This window comes from Diprion similis, chromosome 6 (assembly GCF_021155765.1).
Source record: "Diprion similis isolate iyDipSimi1 chromosome 6, iyDipSimi1.1, whole genome shotgun sequence".
Lineage (NCBI taxonomy): Eukaryota > Metazoa > Arthropoda > Insecta > Hymenoptera > Diprionidae > Diprion > Diprion similis.
In genome coordinates, this window is record NC_060110.1 from 6,514,966 (window position 1) to 6,536,688 (window position 21,723).

The 21,723-nt window shown below is 42.7% G+C and overlaps 4 protein-coding genes across 4 annotated transcripts; all 4 read left to right on the plus strand.

Moving 5' to 3' along the window:
* The first annotated feature begins 2,377 nt into the window (after positions 1–2,377).
* On the plus strand, positions 2,378–7,930 carry LOC124406476. Its single transcript, XM_046881903.1, has 10 exons — positions 2,378–2,600; positions 3,209–3,299; positions 3,384–3,455; positions 3,572–3,702; positions 3,803–3,831; positions 4,072–4,254; positions 4,325–4,659; positions 5,844–6,075; positions 6,320–6,709; positions 6,821–7,930. Exons 1-10 carry the CDS (start codon positions 2,378–2,380, stop codon positions 7,928–7,930), a joined length of 2,796 nt encoding a protein of 931 aa, XP_046737859.1.
* A 1,929-nt stretch (positions 7,931–9,859) lies between these two features.
* Positions 9,860–21,675, plus strand: LOC124407120 (methanethiol oxidase). Its single transcript, XM_046882960.1, has 13 exons — positions 9,860–10,103; positions 10,227–10,572; positions 10,673–10,827; positions 10,911–11,051; positions 11,131–11,239; positions 11,314–11,562; positions 17,968–18,180; positions 19,597–19,776; positions 19,858–20,152; positions 20,212–20,472; positions 20,613–20,946; positions 21,038–21,160; positions 21,447–21,675. Exons 1-13 carry the CDS (start codon positions 9,880–9,882, stop codon positions 21,493–21,495), a joined length of 2,679 nt encoding a protein of 892 aa, XP_046738916.1. The 5' UTR covers positions 9,860–9,879; the 3' UTR covers positions 21,496–21,675.
* Positions 13,225–15,768, plus strand: LOC124407121 (sodium-coupled monocarboxylate transporter 1-like). The gene is made up of 8 exons (XM_046882961.1): positions 13,225–13,492; positions 13,584–13,929; positions 14,012–14,166; positions 14,238–14,378; positions 14,455–14,563; positions 14,653–14,874; positions 14,951–15,450; positions 15,536–15,768. Exons 1-8 carry the CDS (start codon positions 13,269–13,271, stop codon positions 15,627–15,629), a joined length of 1,791 nt encoding a protein of 596 aa, XP_046738917.1. The 5' UTR covers positions 13,225–13,268; the 3' UTR covers positions 15,630–15,768.
* LOC124407126 lies at positions 16,614–17,616 on the plus strand. The gene is made up of 2 exons (XM_046882972.1): positions 16,614–17,059; positions 17,157–17,616. The coding sequence occupies exons 1-2, from the start codon at positions 16,752–16,754 to the stop codon at positions 17,206–17,208; spliced, it is 360 nt and encodes a 119-aa protein (XP_046738928.1). The 5' UTR covers positions 16,614–16,751; the 3' UTR covers positions 17,209–17,616.
* Positions 21,676–21,723: the final 48 nt, after the last annotated feature.

Genomic DNA, 21,723 nt, shown 5'->3' on the forward strand with positions numbered 1-21,723 from the left:
ATTGACGCGTCAGAATCCCGAGTCTCGAACCAAGTCAAAATTCGAAACTCCAGTTGCCCTCCGACAATACCGCTCACCGGAAGAATAATGTGCCCTTATCCTCAGGGTCCGGGATCCATCCTGCATTGTCCCCAGAAACTTGGTGCATCGGCATTCATCGCAACTTTGTGCCTAGGTAGAAAAAGCGGAGTCCTACTGAGAATCGCCGAAAGTTCTGTCGACTAGTCCTAAATCCACCCGACAGAATCCCATCGCTGTCCTTTATCTCAGTTTCTCCATCCACAGGGTGTTCATTAAGGGGTCTTGCCAACTGACAAGCAAAAAAAGGGTTCTTTCAAGAATTTTTTTTAATAAGTTTTAACTATAAATATTGATACAGGCTTTGTTAGGCTTAATAAATACACTCTTGAATTATGTAAAAAAAAATTATTTGTTGTTGTTTTTAATCACTTTTTATCCATGAAAATCGTAGTTGAAAATCAGTCTGAAAAAAGGCAGCTCTGCAGTGTTGATGATTTCTCGGAGATCGTTAATCTGAAACCAAAAAATTGAACGGTTTTAGATTCAGCATGTTAATGGCCTTGGAATGAATCATCCGTTTCTTGAAATTCCGATTTAACTATATTTTAGCAAAAAACGGCAAAAAAGAGCAGTCATTTTCAACTTTTTCGAAAAATGACCGCCATTCTGTGAATATTACAAACATCAAAAATCGTATGATTCATTCCAAGGCTTAAAAAAATTCTTGCAAAAACCCTATTTTTTTTAATCGTCAATTGGGTAACTCCTTATGAAAGTAATTGTTGGTTAAGAATTCAATACCATTCTTCAAATCATTACATTCCCAATCTACGACAATTTGTTTAAACATACAAAGACAGAAAGTACTTGAGATAATCAACAAACTCTTGGAAATCGGGGCTTCGTTACAAATTGCTTCAAAAATGGTTGACAATCTAGTAAATTTGTCCGATGTCATTCTACGATGATTAATTTTATTCGGAATACAGTTTTCTTCCAAGTCACTGGAACAGTTTTTTTTCAGTGGACAATTCAACGTTGTCATTGAACCTACTAGATCTTTAGCATTTTTAAAGCGATTCAAAACGAATAGTAAATATCCAAGTTTTAGTTTGTAATTCCGAAGGTTTACACTTTTATACTTTTTGAAAAAAAATCTTCGTAGCTTACGAAGATAATAATTTGATAAATACTCAATTTAGAACTACCTTGTATTGGGAAGACTGAAAAAATTCCATGTTCGTGTAAACCAACACATTCTAGGTAAATCCGACAGGATATATTCCGCAGTTATCAAAGCCCTTAGTTTCTCGAAGCTGTTTTTCGGATTTCACCGGATCCCCAGAGAGCTGGTGCCGAGATAGCGACTCAGGCAACTCAATGGATGTGTACGTACAGTGGACATAAATTTGTGCAGGTGGGGAATGGGTCCGTCGTTCGATCTTCACAGCGGGATCGGCATGGGGTCCGAGACGCGGCGCCCCTGCATGGGCGCTGGGCCTTTGGGCCCGACGCTGAATCCACTGGGAGGCTCGGGTGGGGATCAGAGGTTATATAGGCGTGGGGTAGGTCGGCTCTGAGAGAAGTTTTAACCAAACTTTGGCTGAAGTGACAGGGAGGACGCACAGCCCAGCGTTGCTGTATACGGACGTCGAAAATGTCGAAGGTGAAGGATTCTTAGCTTAATTTTTTGCTGCAATAACATCTCGGAGAGTATTAATACAACGCCATGGTCGACGCCCTGATCCTCCACGTTGGGATTCTCCTTATCGGTGAGTAACAAGATCAGTATCTACTGTTCATTTAGAGATTGTTCTACATTTCCTTGTATCATATTCAATGATAGGTGAACATTCCTTAACCGTCCGAATCAATTCAAGTAATTGGCTTATTATTACTGTATTACACGCTGATTAACACAACTTGGTGATAAAAATTTTTATGAAATTTTACCGTAAGATTTGGAAAAATTTTGGAATTTTGTTTTGAGTGTACAAAACTTGAAACATAAGTCTCGATTTTTACTTATAAACAAACTCAAGCTCTCCACAATATGAATAATTCAAAAAATAAATTCTTGTCATAATAAGTCGGCAATTAAAAAAATATCACTTTAGATTTTTTGTATCATCATAATCAAAGAGGGTAAACCTCCTTAAAATCGCAGAGCTTTGTCAACTGTGCAGTTATATCCACACAATTGCGGCGCCTTCCGTGAGAATCAAATATCATATCATGGAGGAAAGACGTATGCAAATGGGAAAACGACGCGGGGGTTCATGTGAAGCTTTGTTGAATTATTCCGGTTAATCACACAGCTTCGAATCGTTTAATTTGAGTTTATAAGCGCCACGGGATGCATTGCTGCACGATCGAGGAGGTTGCACCTCCTTCAAGCTTGGCTGTCGACGCTGCAGTCGTCGTTAGCAGGCTCAAGTTGGGCAGAATACGAAATGCGAAGAATAGCAATCAGCTGAGACAACGTGTTGCCACGTGGTGCCCACTGATCGTGGGAATGTCTTTCACGGATGAACACTTATGCGCAATGCACGTGTGTATTATTGGGCATTTGCAAACTGGTCGAAACGATCTTTGGTTTTCAAAAGCAAAAAATCTTTGGTTTTGAAAACCAATTAAATCATTGTATAAATATTATGAATCGGAAAAAGAGTTAGGGAAATATTTTTCTCATAGAATAGACACATTCATCAATACTTTGTAACTGTTGACCAAACTTATGAAAGAATTATACACTCATTTTGTTATTATTATTGAGATAGAAGGTATATATCTGATATGAGATTAAACTAATTTTAAATTGTTTTCACATGATTTGCTGAATGGATTTTAACTGATTGAACAGATGGAGTATTACTTAATTTACAGGGTTGGTTATTGAGGGTTTTATTTGATGTTATTGAAGTTATTGTGATACTGGTTAGTATAAAATCAATTTTCCATGAACAAAGATGCATTCGATTATTTGAACGGAAAGAGTATCAGTTAATTTCGTTTTTATCCAGATCTACAAATCACTTGATTGAATTTTTATGCAAATTGAAAACAAAAACTAACGATCACTATCAAATTTACAAACATCTTTACAAAATTTTTACATTTTGAAATGAAATGATTTTGTCATTATTTTTGTCAGCACGTTATAATTGATAGTAATAAGTTCCTGCAGACAAGAGCATAATTGAAAAATACCGACTCATCGTCAAACTGCAGAGTTCAAAAGCGGGCGATAACTATCAAACTCGGCAGACTGCTCACGAGTAGCGAGTAGCATGTTTTTATAAGATTTCCAACATCCACCGCGTGGCTCGACCCTCGGTACTTTTCCTTGCATGCACACGCAGCGTCCGCATATGTTTAAAACATAACATCATTCTCAAAGACTGCGCGGTGGGCGAGGGTGGAGGGCGAAGAGGGTAAAGAGCCCTTGAAACCCAAGAACGAAGGCTGCGGGTCCCGGAACCCCAAGAATCGTGGAGTCGGGTTCACTGCTCAGTGTCAGTGATCAATCCTCGACCGAATTTCGTACCAGGTCAGAGTTTACCCAGCTGTCCAGAGCCTTGACGCACAAATGCCGTAAATTGCTTCAGCAGATTGAAAGCACGACGCGGACCATCAATTTTGAAAGGAAAACTTTGAATACAATTTCTCATTCATCGAATTGTAGAAATAATTTTTAACCGAAACATGAAGTTACGTTTTTTGTCAACGGCTTTGCACATTTTTTGAACGCTTTTTCTATTCTCTTGTCAATTTTATTTAGATAATTATATATTTTTATCCGGTTCTGGGGTAAGAATTTTACAACCATTACTATTTTTCAGTATATATTTTCCTTCACATATTTTTGAAAAAAATCTAGTTTTTTCAATCTCTTTTAATCCTAAAAAAAACATGATGAAAAAATTTAAATGACCAATTTGTTTCACCGAAGTTTAGGTAAATTAGTGATATGAAAATTTCTAATTATCGTCTGAATACTCTTTTACAAATGTACGGAAAACCTTTTTAAATACCAATAAAATTCTTGAGCGTAGAATCCTCAAGCTAGCTAGAAACATCTGCAAACAGATTTGCAGGGAAATGCTTAAGTGGTTAAACTTCTCTACCAGTTTTGTCAGTTGGATTCTGACTGGTAAGAATTTGGGATATTTTATCCAGCCAGATCTCGGGTTGTCGCCGCGATGGGGTTTTACGGGGGCCCTGATCCCAGGCGTATAGGCAAGTCCAATAGTGGCAGGAGGCTTAGGATCATCGAATAAATTTATCTTCCGGAATCTGTCAGACCCTAAATCTCCCGAATCCTTCGTCGGAGCAGGGCCACAGCGGGCGGGCTACTCTGGTACCTGCTGGGTTTTATACCTCGGACATGAGACCCGAGAACCCAGGGTGCGTCCCTTCGATACCGGAGCGCCATAGCCTCGCGGCCAAGTATGACACTATATGCATTGTCCTTTTTATTACCGTTTGTCTTCCAGGTCCATCCCTCGGCATGGTTTGGGGCCCCGAACGCGGCGGAGACCAGTGCCAGGCCTTCTTCAGAGAGACTATTGTCTCCGACCTTGCAATCGCTGTTGATTCCACCCCGTTGAGATTGCACGCCACTTGGCTATCACAGGGGTGAGTTTTCGCACCATTTTATTCTTTAGACTCTCAAAATTCGGCTTTTTACCCTCATTGAGAGGCTGATCACTTATTAGTTTGTGGGCGCCCAAGATTTCCAGATTGTACGATTTGGAAAATTTTGGATATCCAAATGAGTTCATTAGAACTCCCCACGATTTCACTAGATTTCAGAGATTTCCGATAATCTTATAGGATCTTAAAGGATTTCAATGAATTTCAACGTATTGCAAGAGGGAGTTCATGTGATTTCAAGAAGGTGGATTTGCATAATTTCATTTTTCATAATTTTAAAGTATTTCGAAGATTTTCAACGATTTCATAAGATTTCATGAATGGTGTACACAGGGTTTTAAGGGTAGTCTACCCCTTGGTCTTGATCTTTGAAAACTTCGATTTGTATTTTCACATGTACTGTTTTCAAGGCTATGCCTAAACTTTTCCCAGAAACACTTCGAAACGTTGTATTACGTATATACCAAGAGAAGTACCTCAGGAACAGATATTCTGTTCTGAGCAAACTGAAGAACGATCACAACTCCAGACATTCCTCAGAGCCGGTAAGGTCTTTGATCATGTCACTTTCATGATATTCACAATCTGAAAATCTATTAAAGTCATTTCATCAACAAACTGATAATAGTTACATCAACCGACAAAAAATGCAATCAGAATTTTGCAAAAAAAATATAATCATTCGAAAAAATAAGGTATCATTACATCGGCACTGTTTTCATATCGAAAAAATCTTGGATAAGCTTTTGAAGCTATTTTTATTGTGAGATAGACAGTCTAGTCAGATACTTCATACGTTACCGACTTACAGCAGTTGCAGGGTGCTTGTAGCAAACTGTGACCCTTTGTGCCTACTTGACGAGCCCCGAAGGCAACTCGGGTTCCGAGACTCTTACTCCCGAAGTGTACCCCATCCTTTGCGTCTATTTTAACCAGGGAGAATTCGCAAGATGAACATGTTGAAGGATTCTTATCTTCTCCTGAGTTATTAAGAACAAGGTGGCCTGAAGTATAACGTTGGCTATTTTGTTGCGCTGAACATCTTGCTAGTTGAGAATTTGAACTTTGTGCTACCCGTATGAATAACATTTATTCGTGAAATCTTATGATTGAAAAAATTGAAAAATTCTGACAGCCTTTCAAGCTTTATATTGTTTGTTCAAAAGGTGCGAGACGAGATCGGGACCCGAATACGTGATCCGAAAGTACACCTTCTACACGAACGGTACATTTTTGCTGCTGCGTCACCACTACGCCGAAGAGTCGTGCAGTGTGGCCACTCACACAGTGACAGCTAGAGGTGTGCTGCGGCTGCTCTCAGCGTCCATTTTGACTCCTGGAGCCACAGAAGCTAGGTTTCAGTTGGATACGGTCCACGTGATCCCCCTAAATCGGCAGGTAAGCATGGATATAATTTTGATTTAAGTCTTGTGGAACAAAGCGAGGAGCTTCTCGCGCGGTGTGAAGCCAGACGGTGCCGTCAATTTGCTCTCGTGAATAATAATCAGATCCAGCGACTGTGTGCCAAAGAGAAACACCGTGAGATTGACTGACAGTGAAGTACGAGACGGTCGGCTATCACGAGGCCACTGTTTATAATCGTACCCACAAGACCGATGGTAAATCACTCCCCGTGTCGCAGGTTGCCCACAAACTGGGACTCAGGGTGAACTCATCGTGTGGACCGCAGCCAAAATGGCGGCCGTACGTCCCTCAGGTCGTCTACGAACTACCTCACCACCGCATTTCCAATCCCCTATGGGAAGGGCCCAGGTACAACTCCCTACAGGGTCATCAGCCTTCGCGGAATCGGCGCGGCATCGACTGCCTTGAAACACTCGGCCTCGAGTTTGGGGAACTGCGACTACTCAGGGTCCAGAAGAGACCCTCGGCCTCCAGGACGACCCATCACAAGCCCGCAGGCAGGCCCAGAGTCGAACTCCTATTAGGCGGTCTTCCGCCCACAACTCAAACTCGCTTCACCCACAGGCCCACGGCTCTACAGTCAACCCCACTTCTGAGGTCTGACACGGTGAGTAGAAGTTGAACAAAAAATTCACTCATATAGCAATAAATGCAGTTGCAGTCATTCGCTCGCAGGTAACATTGATAAATTTTAAATGATTTCTCGTTCTGTCATCAGACAACGGGGTGTCCAATGTGCAGCGCGATATCCCGAGGAACAGAGACGAGTCCGCCGGTTCTCCACGAAGTCGCAGCACTACCAGCACTGCTGGGCGGAAGCTGGGCGAGCAAGAGCTGCGAGAGCGAAGAGGGAGGCTTGTGGATGAGAAGACAGTTTCGAGTATGGCCGGGAGACAAGCTGTGGACGGGGCAATGGGACTACTTTAGGGATCCGAAGTGCAGCTCGTTCTTGTACGCGGTAACAGCAGCCGGGAGCTACCTTCAACGGGCTGGGCGACAACGGCGCCACAAGGAGCTAGAAACGGAAGCTTCGCAGTCCGCGCTAGATGGGGACCGTCTCGAAGCTCGGGCCCGACGAGAAGTTGTGTCCTGGATGACTCCGGAGCTAGCGAAAAACATATGGGACATATACGTCCCGAAGCGTGAGCAAGTGTCGGCGGAAGAGATGCTCCCGACGATGGACGAGATCCAGGAGGCCATCACGCGGCCGCCCGCGCCGCCGAAGGTCCCCGTAACTGGGGCCCAACTTTCAAAGCGCAGCCTCGTTGACGAGGACGACTCCTACCGCCATCTGCTTCAAAACGCGCACCCTTCTCTCGCGCTCTCCTTTGCCACCATGCTGCGTGGTAACCAGCGCTACGAGGAAACGACGCCCGGCGTCTCTGTCACCCCGACGCCACCAACTCCGACGGGAACCACCGAGCTTGACCTTCACGTCGCCGAGTCCATTCTTGTTCCTGGGGACCCAGCGATCGCTGCTCGCTGCGGTGGCCGCGGGCGGCTCGTCGCCTGGCCCCCCGACTGCATCCCACGGGCCCTCGAAGCCCCCGCCACCCTTGGACTTAGGGCTCGCGTCGGCGTCACCTGGAGCGGCGAATACACTCTTCTGCTCGGGCCCAGGGACGGCAGCCTCTGGGACGCTCCGCTCCATCAATGCGGACCCACCAGCTCCCAGAATCCAGGACTTCGCGCTCATCTCAGAACCAGCGTCGGGCTCAGGTACGGGCTCTTCTCACCCTCGTCGGCGATCACCCGGAATCAACCTGCTGCTGTCCTTCTGCTTTTGCTTCTCAGCTTTCTGTCTCCGATGCTAAGGTTACTTACCTGATCGAAGAGTTTTCGTTCCAATTTTCACCGGCAAGTGACAACCGTGGACTCGATAAATTCACTTTTCGGCCGTAAGTCCTGGATCTGATTGTGAGGAAAAAATCAATCAAAATCAAACTTATAATACATTGTAAGATACAGTATTATTATTCTTCCGTTCAACTTTATGAAAAAGAAACGTATGAAAGAATTTTTGCAAATTTCAACGTGTGAAATCATGTGCTTGGTTTTTGTTTATAAATATTTAGTTTTTCTTCTTTTTGATAAAATATCATCACTTGGGTGAAAATTTCTAAGAACGGAATCTTTTATGGCTTTAGGTAAACGGTTTTGAGATAATTCTGATATAAATAGCGAATACCCCAAATGGTCGTATATCTTTTACACAAAATGAACGCCATGTAAGAGAAAAAATATATCATGCACGTGGATATTTTAGGCTTATCTAGTAGTTAAAAAGATGGTGGAGAAAAAGTGTCGTACGGTGATAGTACGATGAATTGTAAATCTTTTTTGTGAATATTGCGATAAACTAACTAGTATGACCTTAGAATTATCTGTAGTTTAAAAGTCACAGTTGCAAATTTCTTATTTTGAATTACTGTATTCGGCATATTGCAACTCAGAAAATCGATTTCTGAGTCACTCGTTGTAGATAAATTAGATCTTTCATTGTCAGTGGTTTCAAGAATCATAATCATAGGTGAATATTATAGAATAGATGCTAGAACCAAGGTGTAATTTTCCTATCGGCACATTACTACTTAATTAGATGTACATTGGTTTAATTGATAAGTATGGCTTAAGATTAAAATATTAGAAAAATGTCACGACGGTAGTTGTGGCGTAGGGACGTACCCCCAGTGAAATTTAAAATCCCTATGAACGTTCTGGTTACATGCCAGTCGTGATAAAGGAAGTAAGTTTTGTAAATAGATTGTAAATATGTCTTACACGGCTTTGCATCTGCAAACGTAAGACTGTAAATATTGAAATAAATTGTTGAGTGAGAGTTCATGTTCTTCTGATGCATTTTCCAAATTCTAAAAATCGTCAATTAAATCCCAGTTTCATTCAAAGAATCACCGCACGTAAAATTAATTAGCAGATTTATATCTCGAGGTAAATATAAGGTGACAAAAATGTAAGATAATAGACAAAGTTTGCAAAGCAGCAATCCGACGAAGCTAAACGCAGCACAAGGTCACTGTTGCCAAATTTATACGTGTGTATAAAAGCCCGACTCTGATTTAGGTAATATGTACTTTGACCATAAATAGCTCATTTTTACCAGACGTTGACAATTTTGATACACCAACCGCGTTTTTGCAGCGGTTTTAACGATTGTTTGTTTTGGCTTGAAGGAAAGGTCACGGAAACCAGACTAGTCACGACGATACTGGATTGCAGAATCTGATGCAACGCGTAGGTGCATAATGCGTTGTTAATTCCGCAATTTATAGATAACGAAATGCACGGTTCACGAGATGCAAATTCGAGAAAACGGTATCACTTTACAAAACTCGACACTCCGATGCATACTATGCATCGCGGCATCTTTCTTCCAAACGAACAATGCACAGATCCCGAAAGAAGTCTTGAATTGCGCAGCGTGCTGTGGAACCTACGACAACAAGCACAACCTTTTCTAAGGAAATTTCATCTGAGAGTGCATGTAATAGTTCAAACCTTCCAGCCACGCAGTAGAACTTGTTTGTAAATTTCAAGGCGTCCGTTTATCTGTCGATTGTAAATCATGAACATACGCAGAATAGTGCCTTCCACGCGCGGGTCCCCATCGCTAGATTACACTCAGTATTCCTCGAGCTTCCTAGACGTTCTCTGCTCAGATTGATGATTGCTTTACCGTGTCAGATCATTGCTCTGATCGAAGATCAAAAATCCGCAGCGCAGTCTTCAAGGGACACGTAACGGAGAAAAAAGCCAAAGATGTCAACCAATAATTCTTCCATAGTGGGCACTGGCCAGAAGTATATCGAGCACTTAACATTCGGATGGATGGACTACACTCTGTTCTTCATGATGCTCAGCATCAGCGCCGCAGTCGGTGTCTACTTTGGATTCTTCGGCAAAAAGCAAGACACGAAGAAGGAATATCTTTTCGGTGGTAAAGCAATGAACTACTTTCCAGTCGCCATGAGCATAACTGCAGGGTCAGTATACATATTTTAAAGACACGGTAAAGAGACAGCGATCAGTTGCGAATGAACGAAAGAAAATCAGATTAATATAATTGTATATCCAAGCCATTCATTGTGATAAGTCTCTCTCTCCAGTCACGTATCGGGTATCACACTATTGGGAATCCCCTCTGAGGTTTACAAGTACGGGACTCAGTACGCAGCTTGCATATTCACCACCATCTTCATGTGCTTGTTGACCTCGTACATCTTCCTTCCGGTCTTCCATAAGCTCCAGCTGTCCAGCACTTTTGAGTACTTGGAACTAAGGTTTGGCAGGATGGTTCGACAGTTTGCCTCAGTTCTCTATACCATATCTTTGATTCTTCATACGCCCCTTGTTATCTATGGACCCGCACTGGCCTTTGCCCAGGTGACCGGTTTTGAAATGCATTACGTCGCTCCTGTTATAGGAGGTGTCTGTATTTTCTACACAACTGTAGTGAGTATTAATGGTAAATCAAGCTTCAATAACATCGAAAATGATCAGCAAGTACAAGCGATTATGTTTCATTAATCCACTAATCTCTTCCTTATACAAGGGTGGACTCAAAGCCGTGGTATGGACTGACACGATTCAGTTCACCGTCACAATTGTCACTCTTTTTATCGTTCTTACCTTGGGTATCATCTCCGTTGGCGGTATTAGCGAGATCTGGCGGATATCCGGGGAAGGAGGTCGTCTGATATTTTTCGAGTAAGGATGAATCTAGTTCGTAATTATCAGAAAACAATCAAGGAATATGAAAACTTTCAAAAACGGTCGAAACTTTCCCACAGTATGAATCCCAGTCCATTCGTTCGAAGTAGTTTCTGGGCAGTATCTCTTGGTCTGACAACATCTTGGGCTGCTAACATCAGCGTTAATCAAGGCAGTATGCAGAGATTCCTTGCTGTGCCAACACTTTCGGAAGCTAGAGTGTAAGGTTTCTATTCATACCAAAGTTTCATTTTGCAAGCTTGTCTGTGTTTCGACAGTACAAAGATCTTGAAACTCCAGATCCATCTGGGTACTGTGTGTAGGATTGGTTACCGCAAAGTGGATATCCGTCGCCACTGGTCTGATAATATTTTCCAAATATCACGACTGCGACCCGGTTACAGCAAAAGTGAGTTCAACTTCTCGGCTCAAGTACGTCATTCATTAAACAGCGTCATGAAATAATCTCTGAGTATAACCCAGATTGTAGAGAAGGCAGATCAGATGTTACCCTATTACGTAATGGACGTCGCAGGAAACATTCCTGGACTGCCAGGACTCTTCATATCCGCTCTTGTGAGTTCTGCCTTATCAACGATGAGCGGTGGATTAAACACGGCAGCTGGAACCATATGGGAAGACTTCATCTCCCCCTGGATTCCAGAGAATGACAAAAAAGAAGTAATGGCCACAAGAGTGATGAAGGTGAGGAACCGAGTAGGAGTGACTGTAGTGAAATCTTGAAAAATTAATTTCTGCAAACAGGTGACCGTGGTTTTATTGGGAATCCTGTGCATCTTTTCCGTTTTCGTCGTAGAGCACTTAGGTGACATATTCGCCGTGTCTACGACCATGCACGGCGTTACGGCTGGAACTATCATGGGTTTCTACGTTCTCGGAATGATGGTTCCGTGGGCGAATTATAAGGGCGCCGTGATCGGAGGGATCATGGGCTTTGCCGTCTCAACATGGATGATAGTAGGCGCCCAAGTCGAGAAAGTGAAAGACACCTACGAGTCACTTCCGACCTCGATAGCTAATTGCGCGAATCAACCGAACATGACACATTTGATAGAGTCGACGTCGGTTACGCCGGTCGATTCCAAAGACGAACCCATGATCCTCTACACCATCTCCTTCCTCTACTATTCCTTGGTCGGAATTACAGTCGTCGTATTTAGCGGAACCATTGCCAGCCTTTTAACTGGTCGATCAAACCCTAATGAATTGAACAGGGATCACTTTGCCCCGATTGTTCAGAGGTTTGTGGGGGTTACTTACCTTATTGTACTTGAACCTGTGTTTTCTTTTGCTTATTTTTGTTCAACTCTAGGTTCCTTCCGCGAGAGAAATACACCGAAGTACCCCTGAAGCCAATTCCCGAGGTACCAGATAAAGAAAAAGAGGCCATGTGAAGTGGAGGTGATTCCAGTACTCAAAGAGTCTCCGTTTACTGTGATGGTGAAAAAAAAATGAATGGAGCTTAAAAATGCAAATTATTCCAATTGCTACATCAGTATTCGAGAAGCATAACGGGTTTTGTTATCACATTTTCGGAATGTCAGTTTGCTTTCAGATTTGCGCAGTTTGGATACAACATAGCATGATAAATTGTGTACATGAATTTTGTTAGACGTGAATGAAATTCGCCTTGTAGATCGCGTAGCTCAATTCCCGCATGGAAATGTCAGCGAAAAGTACATTGTATAATAGGTTTATTTATTTATAAATGTATTTGGAGAACATGTAAACGAACTATTTATTATTAAATTTTCATGTGCCAAATATTAAGCTGTACGTGTATCATTCAAACCGATCTTGCTGTTGCACGTTATCTTTGCGAGTTGAAATATGTGAAGGTTCGTTAATATTTGTCCTCCTCGCAAAAGTAGTCGGTCCAGACGCTTGATGCAATGGAAACGACCAACCATGACTGACACATCGTACAAACGGCTCAGCGTTTCGTCGTATAAGTCATTGTCTGAAACCTGGTTTGTGGGCGATAGACTTCAGAAAGAACAATCGTCCCCCTACTTATTTTGCTCGAATGTGGAAGGGGATTATTGGTTCACTTGGAACTTGAATATTATAAAAATTCAGGCTGCCATTCGTGTTCTAATCTACTACTACTGCAACTTCCAATGCTATTTCAGCCCTGAGCTCACAGGAAATTCAAATTTGCACTTTATATCAAAGTCTGTTTGCATATTCCAAGGCGCCAGCCAGCACTACTCTAAATCATTTTATCTGTCATTTTTAAATGCTGAACATGCGTGCAATTATACTCGCTATGAGCAACTCCATATCACATTTATCTGCCAGTATTTCTTGGACATTCACGTTCTCTGCTGCTAATCATCATCATTTTGTGTCCATTCGTTTCAGTGGCCACACATGTTCTCATTCGACTTCTTCTTGGTAGTGAAATAAAATTAAAAATGTCTACGAACAATTTCTCCCTAGTGAATACCATCCAGAACAATGTCGAACACCTCACCTTTGGATGGGTTGATTACTTCCTCTTCGTCACAATGCTCTGCGTTAGTGCAGTGGTCGGCACTTACTTCGGATTCTTCAGCAAGAAGCAAGATACTACCACGGAATACTTACTAGGAGGAAAAACCATGAGCTATTTACCAGTAGCGATGAGCATAACTGCTAGGTTAGTATCTGGATGTTTTATTTCTCCATATGCAATCTTCCATACCAAGGAAATGGCTTAGTTCACACGTGGTCACTTTTTTCTTCATCAGCCACTTGTCAGGAATTACCTTGCTCGGAGTTCCCGCCGAGGCTTATCGGTATGGAACACAATACGCAGCTTGCATATTCACCACATTTATAACTGGCGTCGTAACATCGTACGTCTTTCTTCCGGTTTTCTACAAACTCCAGTTAACCAGTTCCTTCAAATACTTGGAGATCAGATTCTCGAGATCAGTTCGACAATTTGCCTCGGTCATCTTCATTCTTAGTCTGATACTTCACACTCCAATCGTCGTTTATGGACCAGCGTTGGCATTTGCTCAGGTGACTGGTTTCGATCTTCACTATATCGCGCTTATCATCGGACTTGTCTGTATCTTTTACACGACTGTGGTGAGTATAGTTCATGAGTTATTTTCTGACCATGTAAGTAAAATGAATAATAATCAATCCTCAAAGTTCTTCATAACTTCAGGGTGGACTTAAAGCGGTGGTGTGGACGGACACAATTCAATTCACTGTGACAGTGATCACTCTCTTCACCGTGCTCATTCTTGGCATAATCTCGATCGGTGGATTTCAAGAGATTTGGCGTATATCCGAAGAAGGTGGCCGAATTATATTCTTCGAGTAAGTAATCGATTAGCCAATCCTTAGTAAAAGTATTCAGCAAAGAGTAACCGTGTAATTCTATGGCGTAGCATGAACCCCAGCCCGTTCGTTCGAACTAGCTTCTGGGGTATTTCGATTGGCATGACGACAACCTGGATTTCCGGTATAGGCATCAGTCAGAATTCTTTACAAAGATTTCTTTCAGTACCATCTCTCTCAGATGCCAGAATGTAAGGTTTTTATCTATACTGATATAGTTCGATTTTTCATATTCTCAAGGCCCACTATTAATTGTCTCACCAACAGAACCATTTGTCTCATGTGTGCTGGTATAATCGTGGTAAAAGGCATTTCTGTCTATACCGGGCTAATAATGTACTCCAAATATCATGACTGTGATCCGATTGTGACAGAGGTGAGTTGATTTTTGCAAGGTTTTCGAAACTTATTTAAAGTATTGAAACGACTGTTCATCATTCAAATGAAACTTTAAATGTCACACAGGCAGTAGCCCAACCAGACCAGATTCTACCCTACTACGTGATGGACGTTGCCGGTGGAATTCCCGGGTTGCCAGGTCTCTTCCTCGCTGCTCTCGTCAGCTCCGCCTTGTCATCCATGAGCAGTGCCTTGAATACAGTGGCTGGAACGATATGGGAAGATTTCATCTCCCGTTGGGTGCCGGAAAGTCCAACGAAGGAACAAACGGCAACAAGGGTTATGAAGGTGAGGGGATATAGAAAAGACATAGAAGGCAATCATAGAATCATTATCATACCTAGAAACCACTTTGAACCGATAGGTTACCGTCGTCGTGTTGGGAATGCTCTGCGTTGCCCTGGTCCTGGTAGCCGAGCAGTTGGGTGACATATTCACAATGTCCTCGAGCATGACTGGTGTGACTTCCGGGACTACTCTCGGCTTATTCACCCTCGGGATGTTAGTCCCATGGGCAAATAACAAGGGCACCATAATCGGAGGTGTCGTGGGCACCATCGCATCAGCGTGGATTGTTATGGGTGCCCAAATTCACAAAATAAAAAAGAACATACGGTACGACCCGCTGCCAACGTCCACGGATAACTGTCCGTATACATTGAACATTACTGACCGGATCCAGCCCACGCTACCCCCTATGGAGCCGGAAGACGAACCCATGATCCTCTTCACCGTTTCTTTCCTCTACTACTCCCTTATCGGCTACGTAACTGTGGTTATTTGTGGTATCATCGCGAGCTTTGTCACCGGTATTCCAGACCCCAAGGATCTGGACAAGGATCATTTTTCGCCGATAATACACAGGTTTATGATCGATCCACTTGTTTTTTGTTTTGAAATTCTCACTCCTCAGGTAATGTGAGGTTTATTTTATTTATTTATACCGTAGATTCCTGCCCCGAGAAAAATACGCAGGCGTAAAGATGACGCCGATTCCCACGATACCAAGCAATCCTGACAAGGAAAAGGAGGCTATGCAATGACCCACGCTGAAAACCATTGGATGTGAATCTCATCGTCCATGCTTGAAAATTAGTCACATGTCATTTGCCTACGCAAACTATAATGTAACAAAATTAGTTTTAAGATATTTTTAATAAAGCAGAACGGGCAATGTAAAGATACGTGAAAATACGGTTACCCTTTTGCCGTACAGTCTCATTTTGCGAAAAATACCCCCCTAGTGAAGGTTACAAAGAACCTAGTTGTGAGATCATGCTCAACATTATTGTTAAGAACAGGTGCAATTAGACGAATTAAAAGGTTCTGTGAAAGAAAAATGAGCTCAATCCCCAACAACCTTTTCTACCTTAGCCCGTCATACAGTCTTGTTTCAGCGGTAACAAATGACCGGTTACCATCGCGTGACTGGTATACATATAGCAGACAGACGTCGAGCGACAACTGTTAGATTATTTATGGCAGTAATTCGCTCTCTAGTTAAACATCGCGAACATTGAAAATCGATCGAGAACATCCATGGCTCGTCGATTAAAAACGGCTGCAGGGTGTGGGGACACGTTATAGAACATGCAAACCATTTGAACCTAGTTATCCAAAAATGAATATTCGACGCCCTGAACTCTGTAACTAGTTCAAAAAACCGCCATGAGATTGGGGATTTATTGATTCGCGTACGCCTGCGCCGTCGGGGCTGCGAGGAATCGCCTCTATCAACTGTGACACAGCAAGGCAGTTCGGGGTCCACGCTGAGGGCGGGTGAACCGCACCTGCACGTGGGGCGGTCGCCTCCATCGGCCATCAGAAGTGATTGTATCAACAAGTACCGAGTGACTTGAATTACATCATCTGGTTATACATAAAATCCAGCCTATCATAGAGTTCGTCGGGACTGATTGCTCTCTGTTATCTAATTGCACGGCGACTTCACCCAACGTTCTTGGCTTCTCTCTTGAGTTGCTGTACTTGCCTGAAAAGCCGCGCTGATTTTACTTCGAAAAGACGAATCCTCTAGTGTCGAGTGACTCCGTGTTTTTCGATAAAGGTGAATTAGTGCTTGGCTTGCTTGTACCAACAAAACAGGGTTTTCCACACGAAATGGGAGGGTCGAGGACGTCTGCAAGGATCGACTGCATTCCTGCGGCATGACGACTGGCTTTCAAAAGAGTCTTCTGGGTCTTAGTATCTTCATGACCATCGTCCTGGTTGCCGTTTTGACCAGTAAAAAGTTCACTTTGGAAGCCCGGCGGAATGCCCTGCTACTGGAGATGGTAGCAAACATCAGCACCGACCTGGATAAACTGGACGACGGCTTAGACATCATCGCGTCAAGAACGGAAGTGGCCAAGGGTCAGCTCCGAAAGCTCGCGATTTTACATAGAGACAATCTGATGATATGCGCCCTTCTTCACGAAAAACATGAGAAGAATGCCGATCACTCGTACGATAACGATTCAAGAATAAACTGATATTTACTTGCTATATGATGGTAGGTATTTGAAAATATAAAAAAAAAAAAATCATTAGAATTTTGTTTCAATTTAATTCAGAAATTCTTATCTGCATATTCTACGGTCAATCACGAAGCCATGGAAAGACTAGCTTCTGTTTAAGAAGCAATACAAGTTCCCCGAAACTTTGGAAGCGTTGCTCACTTACATACGTATAATCATCCTGACTTTGTCGTACAAATCATCTTACAAAATGCGATGAGACGAAATCGATTTGATATTTTCAGCAAACAATCCAAGGAAAATGATAAAATACTATTTTACATATCTGGGTATATGTTTAAAAAATTCAAGTTAAGTTACTTGGACTTGTTTTAATCTTGCCTGACAAGTCGAGAATACGAACTCTGCGCCTGGCGACCGTCAAGATGCAACCCGAGTGGCACATCTTTTGCTGTCACCGAAGCCACACGGTCTTGGTCTTGGTCAAGGCTGTTGACCATCACTGAGAGAGATAGTGAAAAAATAAAGAAGAACAGACGCAGGGAACGAGTGAGTGAGCGAGTGAGCGAGCGAGTGAGCGAGTAAGTGAGCTGGTTCAGTTCAAACACTTCAACTGACGAACAGAGGCACCGATGTGTTTAGTTTGATTCTGTTACTCGGCGTCGTTGGGTCGAATACCGAGCCTTACCGGGCGTTAGCACATTGAGAAGAAACGCAATAATCATGGCAGCTGCAACAAAAGGTGAGCGTTATAGTTTTACCCTGATTTTCGCCAACTATACGACGCGCTTAGAGAACGAAATTATTCTCTCGCTCTCTCTCGCTCTCTCTTCTTCCGGAGCTGCATTGCAAATCCGTTGCCTCCGTTCTGGCCTTAAGCCAGAAAGAACGAAATCTGCAACAGCAGGTTCTCGCTTGCTCTTGCCCGATCACCGTTGTGTCTGTAATGATTCCAGAAGGCGGATGCTGTTCTGGACCCGGGTACAAAAGCCCCTTGGCAGCCATGCTTGAGGGACCTAGAGAAGAGATCATCTACGTCGTCTGCATCCAGCCTGACCCCACGAAACCCGATGTTCTTGCGACCGTCGACGTGGACCCGAAGAGCTCAACGTACTCTCAGGTTCACCGGTTTATCTCTTCTTATTCGGTTGATTCCTTGCGAAATCGTATCGAGCTATAGTCAAACGCCCAGAAATTTTGTCGCAGACCCCGAATCCCCACTCTTTACTGTGTGGACGAAAATCTTCGGCTCTCGCTTTCGCATCACATAAATCACACAATAGCTATTAACGTGCTGGTAGAAAAGACAGTTGATTGTTTAACCAGCGATAAGAATCGTGCAGCGCTGTCGCAGTGGCAAGAGTTAAAAATAAAGTCTCGGGCAAACTGCGACGTTCGGTAGAGCTACGGAAATCTAATCTACATATTGAGTAACAAACATTATCGTTGGCGCGTTCATTTATCAAAAGCATTATATACATCATTTCATGCCAGATTTTTACAGTGTGAGAATGTATTATTTGTGAATGATATCTGTTATGATTACCTACCGATGTGTTATCTTGTGACACTTTATATGCCCCTCGCGTAATCGTGGGAAGCCTTACCAACTTGTGACGTGCGCATGTCTTACGCCTTTAATATCTATCACTGAACTGTTTGAGAACGATGGTGCTGTGTGCTTTTACTAAGCTGTCTTAAGGGCGAGGGGTGGGGGTGGGGGTGGGGGGGGGGGGGGTTATTACAGCTTAGTGGATCTCATCATACCGGTTCATATCGGTTATAGGAGTTTTTTTCAAGTAAATTAAAATACTTAGAGCAATTCGAGTTAAGGGCTTTATTGTTTATAGTTTTAGGAACATTTTGAAATTTTTTAAATTAAAATCAAAAAACAAAATGCTGACATGGTGTATATAGGCAGCGAATGACGCTGAACTCGAGGGCTTTTGCAGTTGCGCGTCTCCTGATATCACTGTCCAACTTGTGTCAGATGAAAAAATTTATTTCAATTACGAAACATTTTTGGGTTCGAGTTCCTCGTACAAATGTTGAAATTTATTATAAACAAATTTCACTTTTTGGTAATAAAAAAAATGTTAAAAAGGTTTTCATAAAAAAAAATTGGGATTGAAATTAAAAAATCTAGCCACGAGCTCAAGTCGGTAAACAAGATTCAAAGATTGTGTCAAAATTTCAGGTCGATCGAATACAAATTGCTCAATACAATGATCGTTCGCTACTTATATGCGCCATGCCGCCATTTTTTTATTAATTTCAACGAAAAAATTCTGAAGTATTCTTGAAACTATAAATAATAAAACCCTCAAGCTCAAATTGCTCCCAATGTTTTCATTTTCTTTAAAAAAGAAAACTCCTAAAAGTAGGTTTGATTTTAGACCATTCTGCTACTTGTACGATCCTAATCGCGATAACTTATTGCGCAAACCTGACCTCCCTTATGCTCTGTTCATAGCTCACTGCTTTGTTGTTTGCATTCTATGGAAAAATGACAATCACGAGATTATAAATTTCATAGATAATCCACAAACTCCGAATGCCGAATGTTGGGGACGAGCTCCATCACTCAGGATGGAACATTTGCAGCAGCTGTTACGACTCGCCGAAGAAACGGGACACTATGGTTCTTCCCAGCCTAGTTTCGGACCGCGTCTACTTTGTCGACCTCTCCGAGGAGAGAAACCCGAAGATCAAGAAGGTCACACCTTGCTGAAATCAATGACCGTTATTACCGATCTCTTGCCTTTGATCATAAATGGAATGCTCTGTTCCACCTTAGATCTTGGAGCCAGAAGAGATGCACAAATGGGGTCTGGCCACTCCACATACCTCCCACTGCTCGCCAACGGGTGAAATCATCATTTCCACGATGGGAAAGCCTAACGGTGATGCCCTGGGCTCGTTCCTGACGATCGACAGCAACACTCTAGAGACGACTGGCGCTTGGACAAAAGACGAGGCTGCCTTCGGATACGATTTCTGGTACCAGCCTTATCATGACGTCTTGGTAGCCAGCGAGTGGGGAGTGCCGAGAACCTTCAAGAAGGGTTTTGCACCTGGTCACGTCACGGCAGGTAAGATCTGAGTGGTTCTGAACTCGAGAAATCCTCATTTGTCCGATACGTCATTTCAGAAACTTACGGAAAAAGTTTGAACATCTACTCGTGGACGGAGCGGAAACTTTTGCAAACCCTAGACCTTGGCGAGGAAGGCTTCGCCCCACTGGAGACGCGGTTCTTGCACGACCCAACCTCGGCCGAAGGCTTCGTAGGGTGTGCAATACACTCGAACGTCTTCCGGTTCTTCAAGAAATCTGGAGGCGAATGGACTGCTGAGAAGGTCATCAGCATTCCGGCGAAGAAGGTGGAGGGCTGGATAGCGCCGTACATGGAAGGTGACTTAATTCTCCGAATTATTTTTCTTTTTCACTAACCGTATAAATATTTCTTGATCAGCAATGTGTCAAAATGTAAGGTAACAGGCGTGAAAATCCAACTCCCAGTTTTATTTCAATTAGTCACTCGACCGTTCCAGGCATGATCACAGACATCATACTCAGTCTTGACGACAAGTATTTGTACCTGACGAATTGGCTTCACGGTGACGTTCGGCAGTATGACATCACCGATACTCGCAATCCAAAACTGACCGGTAGGATTTATCTCGGAGGAAGTATTCTTTCCGATGGAAAAGTTCGCGTCGTGGACGATAAGGAGCTGGACAAGCAGCCTGAACCCGTCTTCGTCAAGGGACGCCGACTTCACGGATCTCCCCAGATGATCCAGCTCAGTCTCGATGGCCGTCGCCTCTACGTCACCACGTCCTTATTCTCACCCTGGGACAAACAGTTCTACCCTGAACAAGTCAAGTATGTGAAAGATTTTGGAAGCCTGTACTATCCAGGAGAACTATTCTTAAAATTATGGTCTGTGAAACTTATTTATGGTGGCTCTTTTCAGACACGGATCTACTATGGTGAAACTCGATGTCGATATTCAGAACGGAGGCATGACGCTGGATAAAGATTTTCTCGTAGACTTTGGAGCCGACAAGGACGAAATTCTATTGGCTCACGAGATGAGGTTTGTGTTCGAATAATAATAGTTAAAGTAATAAGGCTTCGTGGGGAATTAAGGGGCCATAATTTGCAAATTTCACTTTCTTTCTATCATTGGTACAGTAGTTGAACTGCTTGTTGAATTTTAAGAAGAAATAGTGGCGAAACGATAAGATATATTTGTTGGGTTGAAACCCATAAATGACCGAAATTTCAATAGCCAGACAATCGAGTTTGGTAAACGTTTTAAATGTTACTTGGTACTTTTTCCGCCATTGACATCATGAGTTTAATAATGACGAAAATTATAGATACCCAGGCGGAGATTGCACTTCGGACATCTGGCTTCCGGAGAAATGAGAGGATGATCACATTATGTAAAAAACTGACTTGAATTTAATCGATGCGAGTAACCGAGGAGATTCACAAAGCAATCAATGGGACCGAATTAATCTGCGTGATGATATTTTATACTGTATTTTACTATGAAGAAGAGATGAAATAAATATTAATCTTTGAAAAGGGATATTGTTCAAGAAAGCTAAATGACTTTATATTGACAAGTCACCTAATTCAATCAGAATTGAT